The sequence below is a fragment of the Cyclopterus lumpus genome, chromosome 23, assembly GCF_009769545.1.
Source record: "Cyclopterus lumpus isolate fCycLum1 chromosome 23, fCycLum1.pri, whole genome shotgun sequence".
NCBI classification, from domain to species: Eukaryota; Metazoa; Chordata; class Actinopteri; order Perciformes; family Cyclopteridae; genus Cyclopterus; species Cyclopterus lumpus.
The window spans coordinates 6897189-6911904 of record NC_046988.1 but is presented as its reverse complement, the minus strand read 5'-3'; the positions used below and the strand labels follow the sequence as shown (position 1 = coordinate 6911904).

General features: G+C 39.2%; 2 protein-coding genes across 2 annotated transcripts; both read left to right on the top strand.

Moving 5' to 3' along the window:
* The first annotated feature begins 1658 nt into the window (after window positions 1-1658).
* Window positions 1659-6230, top strand: LOC117726508 (protein mono-ADP-ribosyltransferase PARP11-like). The gene is given in 11 exon segments (XM_034526826.1): window positions 1659-1698; window positions 2278-2402; window positions 3213-3333; window positions 3535-3610; window positions 3775-3796; window positions 3798-3848; window positions 3925-4000; window positions 4003-4051; window positions 4341-4489; window positions 4592-4671; window positions 4673-6230. Coding segments are annotated over 11 exon segments (1026 nt in total). The 3' UTR covers window positions 4910-6230.
* Window positions 6231-6384: 154 nt separating this feature from the next.
* LOC117726280 (protein mono-ADP-ribosyltransferase PARP11) lies at window positions 6385-9259 on the top strand. Its single transcript, XM_034526466.1, has 7 exons — window positions 6385-6563; window positions 6703-6817; window positions 6899-6968; window positions 7080-7143; window positions 8139-8272; window positions 8361-8506; window positions 8585-9259. Exons 1-7 carry the CDS (start codon window positions 6468-6470, stop codon window positions 8881-8883), a joined length of 924 nt encoding a protein of 307 aa, XP_034382357.1. The 5' UTR covers window positions 6385-6467; the 3' UTR covers window positions 8884-9259.
* The last annotated feature ends 5457 nt before the right edge of the window (window positions 9260-14716 follow it).

The window sequence follows — 14716 nt, the reverse complement described above, 5'->3', positions numbered from 1 at the left end:
CGTTCCTTTTCAAACTCAGGAGCGCATCTATTCGCTGCATAGACATCCTATTTATCCCAAAGAGTCCCGAAGTTAGCATCAGAAGAAGATTTTCAAAGAGACACTCTGGAGGAGCAGAGACTAAGGTATGTTAACTCTCTTAAACTTTAAATCTTGAAAGAAATGATTCGTTGTGTTTTGTATGCCTCAAAACATCATAGCATTGTTTATTAAGGCTGCTCACATAGCATTTATCTTTTTATTTACAGGCCAAAGAAAAGGACCCTCTCAATCATTTTCCAAACAACACTTTGAACGGGTAAGATGTATTCCAAAGAATTTAACATAAAGACAGGAAATTTGTGCAATAGAATTAGGCATGTTTTTGTAAATGAGAGTAGTTAATAAAAAACATTTTAATTCTTTAAGGTAGCAAAGATGTCTCGTAAAAAGACCTGTGCCAGGCCGAGGACAAAAGCAAAATGTATTATATTATTTAAAGAACCAGCCACTGTCAGAACAGCCAGAACAATTTATAGAAACAACAGGGCAACAGACAGAGGAGCAACAGACAGGACAGAGAGAGATATGGACAGATATGGACAGATATGGACATATATGGACGGCTTCTGGGCTGGAATGGCAACAAGGAAACATAAGGTATACATTTTTTTGGCAGGTGTGGCTTGACTACATCTGTTGCTTTTATTGATGCATGCATATAGTGTGTCATACATGATGCAAACTATGCATGTTATATCTGAAGTTTGTTACAGTATACTTACAGTATTAATGAAAACCAAATATGGTATTTTTTCCATTTTGTTTTTGGTTCATTTTCAATAGGTGACAGGAGCCAAAGAATTTCAGAGGCTTGCTGCCGTTGCCACGCTGGTCCTGGTGTTGCCCCATTCAAATGCAGATGCTGAGAGGGTGTTTTCAGTTGTGGGACTAAATAAAACAAAGACCAGAAATAGCCTGGCATTGGATGGCACCATGCCCTCCATCATGACCATAAAGATGGTCTACCTGGAGCCCTGCTTCAGATGGGAGCGGTCATCAAGACCTCCAAGAAGGCCACAGGCCAGTACAACCTTGCCCACAAATCGTAAAAAAATTCTGATCTGATACCTCATTTTTTGTTATTTTATTTATGTGTTGAACCATTGTTTTGGTTGAAAAGGCTACTGTTTAAGCACTTTATTTGTTGCACTTGTTTGTTTCATAATGACAAATATTTCTCCCTAACTAATCTTGTCATTTTTTGCTTTTTTGCTCTTAAGAATACAATTATTAACAATATAGGTTAGGTTTCAGTTAATAATTAGTTGAATACCATTGTAATCAAAATGTCAATCAACCTACCTTGGTCAAATCTTAAACACAGGTCTATTAAATTAGGCTATATTGTGGTACATAGACAGACAGTCATTGAGGCACAACAATAGTTTTCTGGTTGAATGTTCAGCTCAAGTCTAGAAGGACCTGCAAGTCATGAGCAGATGGACATGAATCGGAATAAGTTCAGGTATTGCACATCTTTAGCATACCACCCAAACATCCACTAGAATGCATGAAATAACATCTACTTAAACAACATTTCCTGGAGGCGGATCCATGTCTTTGCTTCACAGAATGTAACCAATGTTGTCCATCTCCAGTCGCCCCTAGCAACGACTATGGGCCCCACAAACCACCAGAATGCAGGGCACAACATGGGTACAACGCCAAATTAATTCAAATTTCCTGATAGTTGAGCCACCAACGTGTGTGGGTGCGTGCGCGTCAACATTTAGTCACCCCCGACAAAATCTCACTCCAAGGTTTTTTGAAAAGTGTTGCAGCTCTGGTTACATCCTATTGACGCATGACGTTTCCTGCGTGACGAACCAGGAAGTAAAAGTAAACAACGCACAGGAAGACGAAAATGATTTGTCGCGTCAGTCAGCCATTCTCATCCATCGGAGTCTGTGATGCTTTGTGATTCATAATGCATAAAGGATTCACATCGCCATAAGGACAGTTAGAGACGGGCTGATAACCGGTAAGACACCCGTTCAGTCGAGAGTCACGTGTGGCATTCGCTCATGAAAGCTAGCGTTAGCTTGATAAGGCAGTTTCCTGTATTATTTTAAATTGATTTTGGGATGACATTCCCCCATGAACATGGCTTAGAACGAGCACTTGCAGTTAGGCTTGTGTCACGAATAAAACACCACCTTGCCCCCCCCATACCTTAATTTATTGTGGTTGCTATTTGCCTAAGTGTGTTCGCGTCTGTCCACTGATTCTTTTCAGGTTTAGCTATGTTAGCCATCAGGTCGTCAGAGGAGGAGTCCACCGAGATGGAGGATATGGACACCTCCGAGCCCAACTGGTGCTGGTTCTACTTGGCTGAGTGTGGCGTTTGGCACATGTTTGAGGTAACGTTCGTTCGCAGCTTCACACGTCACGATACACTTCCGTACAGTCCTTAAAGTGTATAGCCCGTTGCCCCTCACTCTGTCACACCTTGGTCTCTAATTGGGTGCAACTGAGAGACACAAGTCTGCTGGATGTGCTGTCAGTCAAAGGCCACGTGCTATGTCGCAGTCGAGCTCTTCTTTGGTTGAGACAGTACAATTCCCAAGTGGAATCTTTGGTTGGCAAGAACAAATGACAGCCAGTGGCCATTACTGTAAATCCCATGACATTGTAATTTCCATTCTGCATATAAATCAAAGTGTTGCTGCAATGAGTTTTCAATGAATTGATCGGTCCATATTCTATTAATTGTTAAAGTTATTCTTCAAGTCAAAATGACAACCATTAGGCCTTACTTTGTTGTAAGTGACATATTTGTTTTATATTGGACTGTTTGATGTTCTCATGTGCTCTAGGATATTAATTAGCATTAGACATTTATTTCTCAATTGTTTGTCTATAACATGTTAGTCGGTGGTGAAAATGCATTCCATCAGCCTAATGTGACATCTTCAAATGACTTCTTTTGTCTAACCAACAGCCCCGCGATACTCAATTCACTATAACATACCATCACATGGGCAGAAAAAGCTCCTGATAATGGAGATGGAAGTAATAAATGTTTGCCTCTTTTGCTTAAAAAATACTTTAACAAGGAATCAATTACTTAAGAAACTGCAATAACTTTTGGACGATTGACCAAACGATAAATCAACTAATGGTTTCATCCCTCCATTAGAGTAATTTACATTCCTTGATTCCCGTTTCAGATCGATCCCAGTGCAGCCTGCTCGGTGACCAGTGCTCAAATTGAGCAGTGCTACAGCAGAAACCAGCGAGGCGTCATGGAATTCTACACAGCCAAGTACACCTACAGACTGGACTTCTCAGGTATGAGGATGAGTTCATTAAAGAGTTAATTAAAGTTATACGAAAGGCTTTTGATCAGACAACACATATTAAGCCCTCATAATGATGGCATGAAAGTAGTGAAGATTAGAACATATGTTCAGTCAGGATGAATCCTGTTGCAGAAATGTGTGCATGAATGTGAGTTCCTGCGTCTCTAATCTTTGTTGACTTCCTCACCAGTGATGCGACAGATAAATGTAACGACAGGGAAGCAGCGGCCAATCAAACGCTCCCTCCACTCAGCAACTGGTTTCCGGTAAGATTTAGTGCTCAAACACCCTGGAAACTTAGAGATACTAAAATCTAAGATAGCTTAGATAAGGGTTTTCTTTCTTCATTGCAAGCTTTTTCCTTAATGACATTGGTGTAAGAATGTAAACTACAAAACCCTCTCATCTCTCTTTCACTTATTTCTGCCAGGTTTATATGTGATAATCTTGCCTTTGCCTGTTCCGTGTCATTGGGAGAGAATAAACACGGATGAGCCCTATCAAGTGAGTGAAATAACAGTCCTACTATTGTTAGTATTACTTTGGACTACTTCACCCTTGTGTGATTGTGTTTTTACAGCTCATCCAGCTCGGAAGAGACACCTATGAGTTTAAAGAAGTTGCCAGACTTTATGAAAGGACTATGGATCATCCAATCAATCCATCCAGAGGGTTCAGAACCTCGACTTGTGGGAATTCTTCTGCAGGTAGACACTTGTTGTGTTGTGAGTGGACAGCAGAATGCCCAAAAGTACTTGTTTGTTAGCACTGAATTATGCCGTCACGCTGAATTCATTTCAGTACTTTTTCCAGCCCCGACTAGACACAGAGCTTTTATCCTGTTAAAGTAAATCAACAGAATTAAACCCAATTATTTAGAGGATCCTCACCTTCACTGACACATTAAATAGATTGTGAGGCCATGTTCTGATGCCACAAAGTGATGATCAGTACTCTGTGTTCATGCTGTCATTCATTGGTTCTGCCCCAAGGAAGAAAACCACAGTTGCGAAAAGTCAAGCGTACACTGGATATTGAGGAGCGAATGCTGTTTCACGGCACAGGACACAGCAACATACAAGCTATATGTACATTTAACTTTGACTGGCGTCTGACAGGGAGCCATGGCGATGTCTATGGGAAAGGTAGATCTGTCTTGTGTTGTGATTTCACATCATGAACCACTTTGCCACACTTTTATTTTGTGTCCGATTTCAACATTTCATTTCATTTTCCACTCCCCACAGGAAGCTACTTTGCCCGGGATGCCAAATATTCCAGTAAATTCTGTCACACCACAGGGAAGCACAACACCACCCTGCAGAGGACATGGACTCGCCCCACCGATATTTGCGAATGAGCCATCCTACAAGACCATGTTCCTGTCCAGAGTGCTTGTTGGCGAATACACAGTCGGTCATCCTATGTACTGCAGACCGCCCTCCAAGGACGCCAGCTTCACCAACTTTTATGACAGTTGTGTGGATGATATGGCGAATCCAAAGATTTATGTCATTTTTGACAGCAATCAGATTTACCCAGAGTATCTGGTTGAGTTCTACTGAAGCCTCACAAGAAGACGTTTTCTTTTTTTCCATAGAGGCTGGAACTCAAACATGGAAATATTTCGGATACAGAATCAGATGGCAGGATTCAAATCGCAAAAAGAGGCAGCTTAAGAGACATTTGCCTTTCCTTTCAGTCAGATCCAGTGCCTAACTGGAGCATGGGTCATCTAAGTGCCTTTGGGGAAATTGGAAAAAGAAGACAATAAAGACTTGTGTACAGCTTGTGAACTGTTCAGTATATTCTAAGACAGGCCCTTGTGATTGGAATGTTCCCCCACGACAGAAAAAGGATGAAAATGCTGACTGAAGATCAGTCTTTGTGGCAATTTTGTATTGAATGCACAAATCTGTACTTGCTTGTTCAATATCTGTGCACAGTTGTTTAAAATAAGAGTGGAACTTGCAGCCTGTAGGTTATAGGTGATGTCCCGCCATCGGCCACAGCCCCTCCTCCACATCCACAGTGCCGCGCATGAGCTTATTTACAAGTCATGTAGACATAATTCCAAATGACAAAACCAAAAACTGCAACACGTTCCTGCTCACTCATTCAGCACAGTGACCTGTTAGTGGCATCAACATCTGTGTGTACTTGTTACAACGTATTATATCGGCATTGATTTTCTTTTTTTATATATATATGTATTTTTTAAACGCTTCTACCTCTACATTTTTTTTAAACCATGTATCAGTGCACTTTTCCCCCTTTCCATGAAAGGTTTTCTATTCGTGTCACAGTGACATAAAGGTGTGATGTCTTGTTCACTTGTGGTCCTTTAGCAATATGTTTCTGTGTAACCTTTTTGACCATTGACTTTCAATCTTTAAAGACTCGACAATGGCCGAGGTTGGATTTTGTATGCGTTCGCAACCAAGTTAGTTCATTCCAAACCACAACAAGATCACATCCGAGTGTGATGCCACCATCTGCTAACATGTTTCTTTAAGCAGGGTTTCTAAAAAAGAAGAAGAATGTAGCCAGCACATTTATAGTACTGTAATGATGATTATCCACAAAATGTAATATTGCTTTGCCGTGTGCGTTTGTTGAATCCATTGAATGAACGTGTGTGTTTTTGAGAAAGAAGAATAACAAAATGACTCAGTGTGTCATATTGGCCACACGGTGGCGTAACCGTGCAAGAATGGATCTGAAGCAACTCTTTGCATTTCCTCATAAATACAGGCAGGTGAGGGAAACAAACAGATGTCTCCAGTCATAACATTAGAGATGTGTGTGAGTGTAGTGTGTATGAAGCTACATGTGTGGTGTGTCTGTAATTTGCACATGTTACTACAAATAAACTTTTCAACGGAAGCTTTTGAAATTATTTCTTTTTGAACAACTTATTTTGTGCTGGTAACAATGTCTTCCTCTTCAAGGTGAGGAAAGCCAGCCTACCTCAGGGGTGTGGCTATATATGGCACCTCATTTGTATAGAGGAACACCAATGCCAACTTTAATAGCAACCTGAGCAAGTAAGAGAGAGGAAGGCCAACTTTACCTAAATAAACGTATTTGTTTAGTTTGATATATTGAATTCACATCAGGACCATGGGGGACAGTGATGCAGTGGAACCCATGGACACGTCAGAATGCCCGTGGTTTTGGTATTACCTGGCAGACTGTGGAAGGTGGCACAGATTTGAGGTATGTGTTTTTTCTTACATCTTAAAATCAAAGTCTATCATGATCTAGATCATTAAATCTATCCGTCAACTTCGACACATCGATATGGAGCAGAATGTCTGAGGTAGAACTAAACTGTTGGTACCTTCTGTCTATCCAGGATGACCCTGCTAACTCCCTTAGGAGTGAGGACATTGAAAGAAATTTCAGAAGAAACTCAAAACAGAGGTTACACAGATCTTCATCCAATGGTCACATCAAGATTGATTTCTCAGGTACCCTATCTGACTACATTGTGTGTCTCCTCATTTACCTGTACAGCACTTATTTGATATGTCTTATGTGTTTTTAAACAGCAATGTTACGGACTGATTTCATCACAGGAGTGCAAGTACGTATCCAACGGGGCTACAACATGGAAAGAAGGTGAGGTTTAAAACACATTAAAGTAAAAGATTTAATCTCACAAGAGTGATTAATTTCTTCAGTAGTGAAAGTGAAAGTGTCGTGGAAATGAGTTTCTCTTTCCTCACACAGTTGCTGCTGCTTCTCGGCTCCTGCTGTTCACTGGGAATGGGTTGATCCCAGTTGTCCATACCAGGTGAGTGACGATGAAAACTAGTTGTGAGCGATGACTCACAACTAGTGTATGACTCACTGACAGGTTTCCTTAAGACACAACCAGTTAGAACCACATTTGAACATTCAGAAATTAGCTCATGAGAAACTGAATTTGAAACTGAAACTGAATTTATTTATATTCTCACACATGTCTGTATTTCTGTCCTCTCTGGAGTAAGTCACAGTCACTTGTGTAACTAATAATAACAACATGTATGTATTTTGTATAAAAAACATAAAATCATAGGAATACAATTTAAGATGTTAGTTGAAGTTGTCTAAATGTCAAAGACATGTAATTTACAGCTCATTAGCATTTTTGTTTAGATTAGGAAAATAATAACTTTAAAAAAAAATGTGTTAAACATTTTCAGATTAGGTGAGAGAAGTCACTTGGAATTTATCGTTTAGAAAACGTCATGTTTACCATTTTGACTCAAATTACATATCTGTCTAATGTTAAAATTCCCTTCAACACCACGTTTAAAAAAAAAAGATAGCCTACTAAAATGATTCCCAACATAGATGGCATTTCAATTCAATTCAATTCAGTTTATTTTGTATAGCCCAATATCACAAATTACAAATTTGGGCTTTACAATCTGTACACATACGACATCCCTGTCCCAGGACCTCACATCGGATCAGGAAAAACTCCCCAAAAATAACCTTTCACAGGGAAAAAAGGGAAGAAATTGTATTTGTCATTCATATTTTTAACCAATTTTGAGAATTACTTTGGATAGAGAATCTTTTCATTTTTAATTTGTTTTGCACCATCGATGCATAAATCAAAACTATAGTCTCAATAACTTGTAGAGAATACTGCCACAAGACTCACTCCTTTTAGCAAACACAACATGATAAAAGCATAATTCTAGGATAACAAAGCATTGGGATTTAAAAACTACAAATGATATATTCTTTAGGCCTATTAATCTGATTTAACTGTTTATTTTGTAATATCATTTACAGTTAATCCCTCTGAGTGAACTCAGCCCTGAGTATCAGGCTGTGGCAGGTTATGTGAAGACAGATGGGCTGTTGGACAAATCCATTGTATCAATCAGCAGGATACAGAATATGGATTTATGGGACATGTATTGTCTGTAAGTACGTCTTTGAGTTTGTCTCTCTCCATTCCCATCATCGTTATCCATCTTTGTAATCAAAACCTTCTGTTTATTTATGTCAAAGGAAAAAGAAGCAGTTAATGAGAAACCAAGGTGTCAAAATGATTCAAGAGAAAAGACTCTTTCATGGGACCGAAATCAGAAATGTTGAAAGCATTTGCAAGAATAACTTTGATTTACGGTTAGCTGGAGAAGGCTTGTATGGCAGAGGTAAGTGAAATGACAACATTATACCATATAACTGTAAATGTAGGTCCGACTGATATTACTTTCTTTGTTTTTATTTAGGAATTTATTTTGCTAAAGATGCACCAGATGCGGACATCTACAGCACAAGCAGCACGGACCCATTGCCGCTTCACGGCGGAGGAACAAGAGGTTTACAGGGTCAAAACACCAAAGTAATGTTTTTGGCTCGGGTGATGATCGGAAAATCAAGTGTTGGACGAAGATATTTGCAAAAACCTGATGGTGGAAGTTCTGAAAACTCTCACGACATCTGTGTGAATGATATCACAGATCCCAGTATTTTTGTTATTTTTGATCCAAATCAAATATATCCAGAGTATTTGATTCAGTACAAATGAAGTTAAAAAGAAGATCTTGAGCATGTGCAATATCAATTGTCACATCCCTTTACAATACGGCAACGTTTAAGGCCACATTACTATGCTATACAAAATAAACTGAATTGAACAGAGGAACTTCATAAATACATTTCTTGTCAGAACCAAACTAAAATCTAAATCTGTCTCCTTGACCCTGCTTTCTGCCTCCATTCCTTCTGTCAGTGTCCTACAGTCAGATTGTCAGGTGTACTGTAGCCTTTGTTAGCAGCATTACCTCTAAACTATTAACAAGCACTTTCAAGAGGAGCCAGGAAATCAATACGTAACTCAAGCAAGCTAGAAACGTGCTGCACTGCTCTCTAAAGGTGTCAAATATCAACACAAGGTGTCAAATATCAACACACCCCGATCAGTGATGCTGAAACAGGTGTTGTACTTTCACAAATAAAGCAAATAACACACACTGACATCACTGGTTGTGGTGTTGTCTTACATCAAGGGTTGTTGTAGCAGCAACACCAGTGAAATAAAGAATAGATAGAGAATTGTACAAATATCAGTATTTCTTTCATATCTGACAAGAAGCTTGGTGGGTTACCTGTTTTTCCTAAGTTTATTATTCACTTCCTCCCAGTCCTGAAATGGAACCAAGTGTACTAAAGGGAAACTGTCAGCAGAGGTCGCTGTTTACATTTTAGAAAAGGAGGTTGGAAGTCTTGGCAGAGATCAGTTTGGACTGGGCCACATTATGTTTAGAGGTTTTGTTGTTATTCTTTCATGAGTCAGCAGCCCAGCAGCATCATTATTAGTTACCCAACGGTCAAAGCCAGTGGTTATATTCAGAGGAGGAAAGTCATTTACAAGAACTCTACTTCAGTACAATTTTGAGGTATGTGTATCATATTTGAATGTCATACTAATGTATCCATTTATATATGCATCTGGGATAAGTGTCTTGACAACAGCCAGCCTTTAGTGAAGAGAGGTTTGTTCGTATGCCCGACTGTTCAATTAGGACACGTCTAATGCCCCTGAACATCAGTTCAGTGAAACACCAAGTCATAAAGACACTAGGCATATGCTTCCACTTCTCCCATATGCTTGCCATGCAGGCAGTGGGAGGACATCTTTAATGTGCCTCACTTCCTTCCCTATCGTGTCGTTTTAGTGGTGTACTTTAGCATGTAGGCCCAGGTGTTGCTGGGTCATGTCAGAGGTCATGTCTGCCGGATATGGAAAACATTTACCCAGCGTGTGTGAATAACTTTCATATTCTCAATGACAAAGGGCAGCTTCCAGTTAATTGGTAGTTAGCTGTAAAGTACCAGAAGTACAAACTGTCTTCAGTGAAGGGAAATGCTACTCAGCTGTAGACAGGAGGACTTGCTTGTGCAAAATGAGACTAATTTACTTTACACTAGTTTGTGGAACAAAGACAACTTGGCCCCACTCCCGGTGGTGTGTTCAACCCCACAGGCAGGAAGAAGGAGAGGTTATCAAAAAGCTTCCTCGTTGGCTGTCAAGCTAGTGTGACCTGGGCCCTATTTCTCGTGTTTAGCGGGATAATTTCGCGGATGAGATTACCCAGGGTTTTCGGTTCCTCGAAGCAAGTTTGTATAAATAAATACCCCGTCAGATATCAAAACACATTTGGGGGGAATTGATGACAGAGAGAGAAATTTTTATTCTTAAATACTGATGAATGAAGAAAAAATTGGGCTCCAGCAGAAGGGGCAGTTTTCTCATCCAGGGCAAAAGGGCAGGTTCTTGAGCACCACTAGTGGTCTATCTGTGAACTGACGTCTGGCTCAAATTAATGAGATGGTTTGAGGGCGGATCAGCCTTTGAGAAACCGGGATAGCCTTATGTCAATCATCTTGTTAATTTTAGCTCGCTAATAGGACATTTGATCGACTTTGTTGAGCCACGTACGAGAAATAGGGCCCAGGGAAATATGGAGACACGGTGTGGCCATGTTTACAACAATAGGAGCTCTCTGTTTCTTTCTTACTTTCATGTGATGAGCTTTATATTTCTGGACAGAGTGCCAGAAAGCTCTGGATAGCATAACTTGACTTGTGTTGCCAAAAAAGAAAATTTGTTCAGAAATAATACATCTATTTTTTAAGTATGCCCTGAATTCATCTGATGAATTATTGTTTCATTTACCCAGAACTTTATCTATTAAATATTGATGCCCACGCTCTCGTGTATGTAATTGGATAACACATGTAAATTACATTATTGTCCTTTGGAAACCATTCCACACCATGAGATGATGCAATCAATTATTATTATATTAGAATGACTATGTGACTGTGTTAAAGATAAGAAACACATAACATCCCCATTATACTATCCCAAGTGGCATGCACATAATCGCACATTTTGTCTTATTATATCATAATTATAATGAACTAAAATATTTACACTCCAATTTCATTAGTAACAGCCAGACGAAATAATCACCCTCTCTTCTTTTTTTATTTTACTAACATATTCATTTATTTTTAGCTCAATATTATATGGATACACATGGGTATGTGGCTTTTTACTGGTGTGGTCTTGGTAGCTTGTAGTGCTATTTCTCAGAGCCAGGTCATCATCTCTCAGTAAATGAGTATATAAATATAAATATATAAAATAGTATTTGAGACGATTTAATTGGTCCTATGGGTGAGATGGGCATATTCAGTGATGAGTCCAGATGGGGTTTCTGTGCATAATAAATACATTCTTGATTCAGTGTGCTCATTATTACCTCACTGAATATGTCCTCACATATTCATGCTATAGCTTCTAGTTTGAAATGTTTGAAACTGGGGCTGTGAGTAATCTTGCAAGTCAAGTTTGGTATCTTCTTAAATATTTACAGCTTGGTGTGCTCAAAGCCAGGCATGTGATTAGAACCTCTTTGAATTGTGCTTGATTAGATGCTATCAACATGTTGAGTTTGTGAGGAGTCTAATTAGATTAGGTTCCTCTCAGAGAGCTGAGTTGTGTAATTGAGAGCGTGACACTATTCTTTTCTGCCTCCGATGAAAACAAGACTAGGTATCAGCACTGGAGAGAAATCACTTCCTTTTTTTAAAAATTATTTAACATTTCAAAGACACAAAGATATCTAAATTAAATGCAAAATAGAGGAATAGATCTTCATATGCTATATTCTATATTTGGGACTGACACTTTACATCCCTGACAAGGAGTTAAACCTCACAGACATACACTTTTTCACTTTTATTATTCTGTGAAATATTTGTGGAAAACTTAGGGAATATATTATGTGTTCCTTACAAAAAAATTATATAGTTCCTTATTTGGTGTGAAAACAATGCAAGTTCAGTTTTTGTGTGTTACTGTTATGATTTTAGTAATTTGATGATTTTTGCATTTTTCCTTATTAATATGCATACGACTTTGTAATGGGGAAGTAAATGCAGTGTACTTACTACTGCTGCTGATGATCATGTAGAACATACCTTTTTCCCTGCAGTCATTTTTGACCTGTCATAGAAGGGAAAACCCAGGTGTAATTAATTATGTTAACGATGCCCCATGCCCCCCATCGTTACTGTTATCAATAACACCTGTGATGTTCCTGCTCTGACAGGTCAAAAATGAATGCTGTGAAAAAGGTCCATTTCATACGCGCTTGTGTGAAAGAAGTACAAATAATGTAACTTTTCAAAAGCTAGAATAATTTTATTGACGGCATAGTTTCTCTGCACCGACTCCATCCATTTGTCACTAGTTGTATTAACAAGTTACTAACTTGCTGCTTGTGTTGCTGCATCATCAACATCATGAGTTGAGGTCTTAGTGGCTTGCAGTATTAGCTTTAGTATCAATTGGAATGTTTTAATGCTCAATTTTTACAAGGATTAAGGATTCAATTGGTTTCGTGGCATATTTTCTGATTGTTTCTTGCATCTTTTATAGAGTTCCTTTTGGCTCACTGCAAACTTGAGTCTAAGTAGTTTGAAATATTGTATATTGGCTTTAGGGACGTAAACAACTGTTCTCTTGAACGCAGCCCACTCACATAGTCCATGTTATATTGGCTTCATGGGAAACTACATGCTTTTGATTTGGTCACTTCCCAATCTCTGCTGTGAGAAACAGATGGCGGTGCAGTGACAGGATTAAGGGCCACATAATAACTGCATAATCTGTGTTTAAATAAATATACATGTGGGTTGGCGGACTGAATTTACATTGTTGAGAGACACACAGGTTCACCAGAGGACATCACACTGCTGACAGCACTAGTCATGTTTTTATTATGGAAAAAAAAGTTCACTTTTCTTTACAAAACACAACACATTTTCTATAATTTAACCAAACATCACGGTCGTCAGAAAACACCCAACATCACTTTAAGAAGCTCTCTCTGTGTCACAAAGCCATTCTGTGACAGGAACCACAACCTGATGTCCCTGAGCAGAGAGAAGACAAATACACATAAAAAATACAATTGAATGCAATTGTCATATTACATACCTATCTATGTGGAGAAATCAGAGAGGGCGGGCTACCGTGACAGTGACGGCACAGTGTTGGCTTCTTAACACAAAACAACACGTATTAATAAATTAAGTTTGAACACATGAAATGAAACGCATTTCAGTTCTTGCTTGGCACGAGAGGCGTAAAGACTCAGTACAAGCTTTGGCACCGCTGAGGAATTTCCCCGTGAACTGTTTTCATGTTTACAGTCACAAACATTGACAAAGCACCAGGTGCTCACAATCTTCAGTGACTCAGACAACAGAATGTAAATTGGCTATATGCATTATGCTTTAACCCGGTCTTTTAAACGGTTGGAGCAACTTATTAAAAAAAACACTGTATCCGAGGGTGGTACCTGAAGATGCTTGAGCAAGAGCATGCTTTTCTCCTTACGCATTTACCATGTTAAGAGTCTAATTTGAAGGCCAGAGCACCCTGAGGGTAATGGATCTCGGTGTTATAAAAGAGCACTCGGCTGATTGCACTCCTGTAACATTGTTGGAAGAAAAAGGCAGCAGAACCAGAGATTTTGTCTTATTATAGTTCGCACATTCTACTATCTTGGTGCCCACATTACCCACAATGCAACTTGACCGCCAACAGGGAGGACAGAAATTCGGGTGCGTTATGGTTGTAGCAGCTAATGTAGCGTCAAGCCGCTAGCCACAACCAGAGGTGAGGAGTAGGCTACAGAGGTCTGGTAAGCTCATTTCTTTCCAACACCACGATTATTATTTTTTTTTTTTTATAGCATTTTCAAACTTGCAGTCTGCAACGACAATGAGTGATGTCACTTGAGGGCATTCATCAGACCTCGCACTCTCTCTGCAGCCACAAACGATGCAACGTGGTACTCCCGAGTGTTAGTCCCCTTTAACACAAACCAGCTGGCATCATTCACATCTGACATATTTCCTGAAGAAATTATTATTTAAATATTTTTTCAATTAAGTGCTTTAAAACATACCCACGTTTTTTTATGATAGTGAAATAATAATCTGATCTTTGAGACCTTTTTCTTCTTCTTTTGGACCTCGCAATTATTTGACTTTTGTAAAGACATTGAGCATTGCTTTATAAAATGTAATAATAAACGTAACATTAGTCGTTTGAGTCACCATACAGCACTGGTGGTGACGTATTATTGGGCAGAACTCTTACACCCTTGAATCCCAAACATGCCAAGCCTCAAACTGTCTTCAACAAGCATCACAGGCCACATCTCTAAAGAATGATTAGTCTTTGTTGTCTTGTAGAGAGCGTTTAGCCTCCAGCTCTTTCTCGTTCTGTCTCTCTGGAGGACACTTCATGAAGGGAACAGTGCAGCAACTCTCTCAGT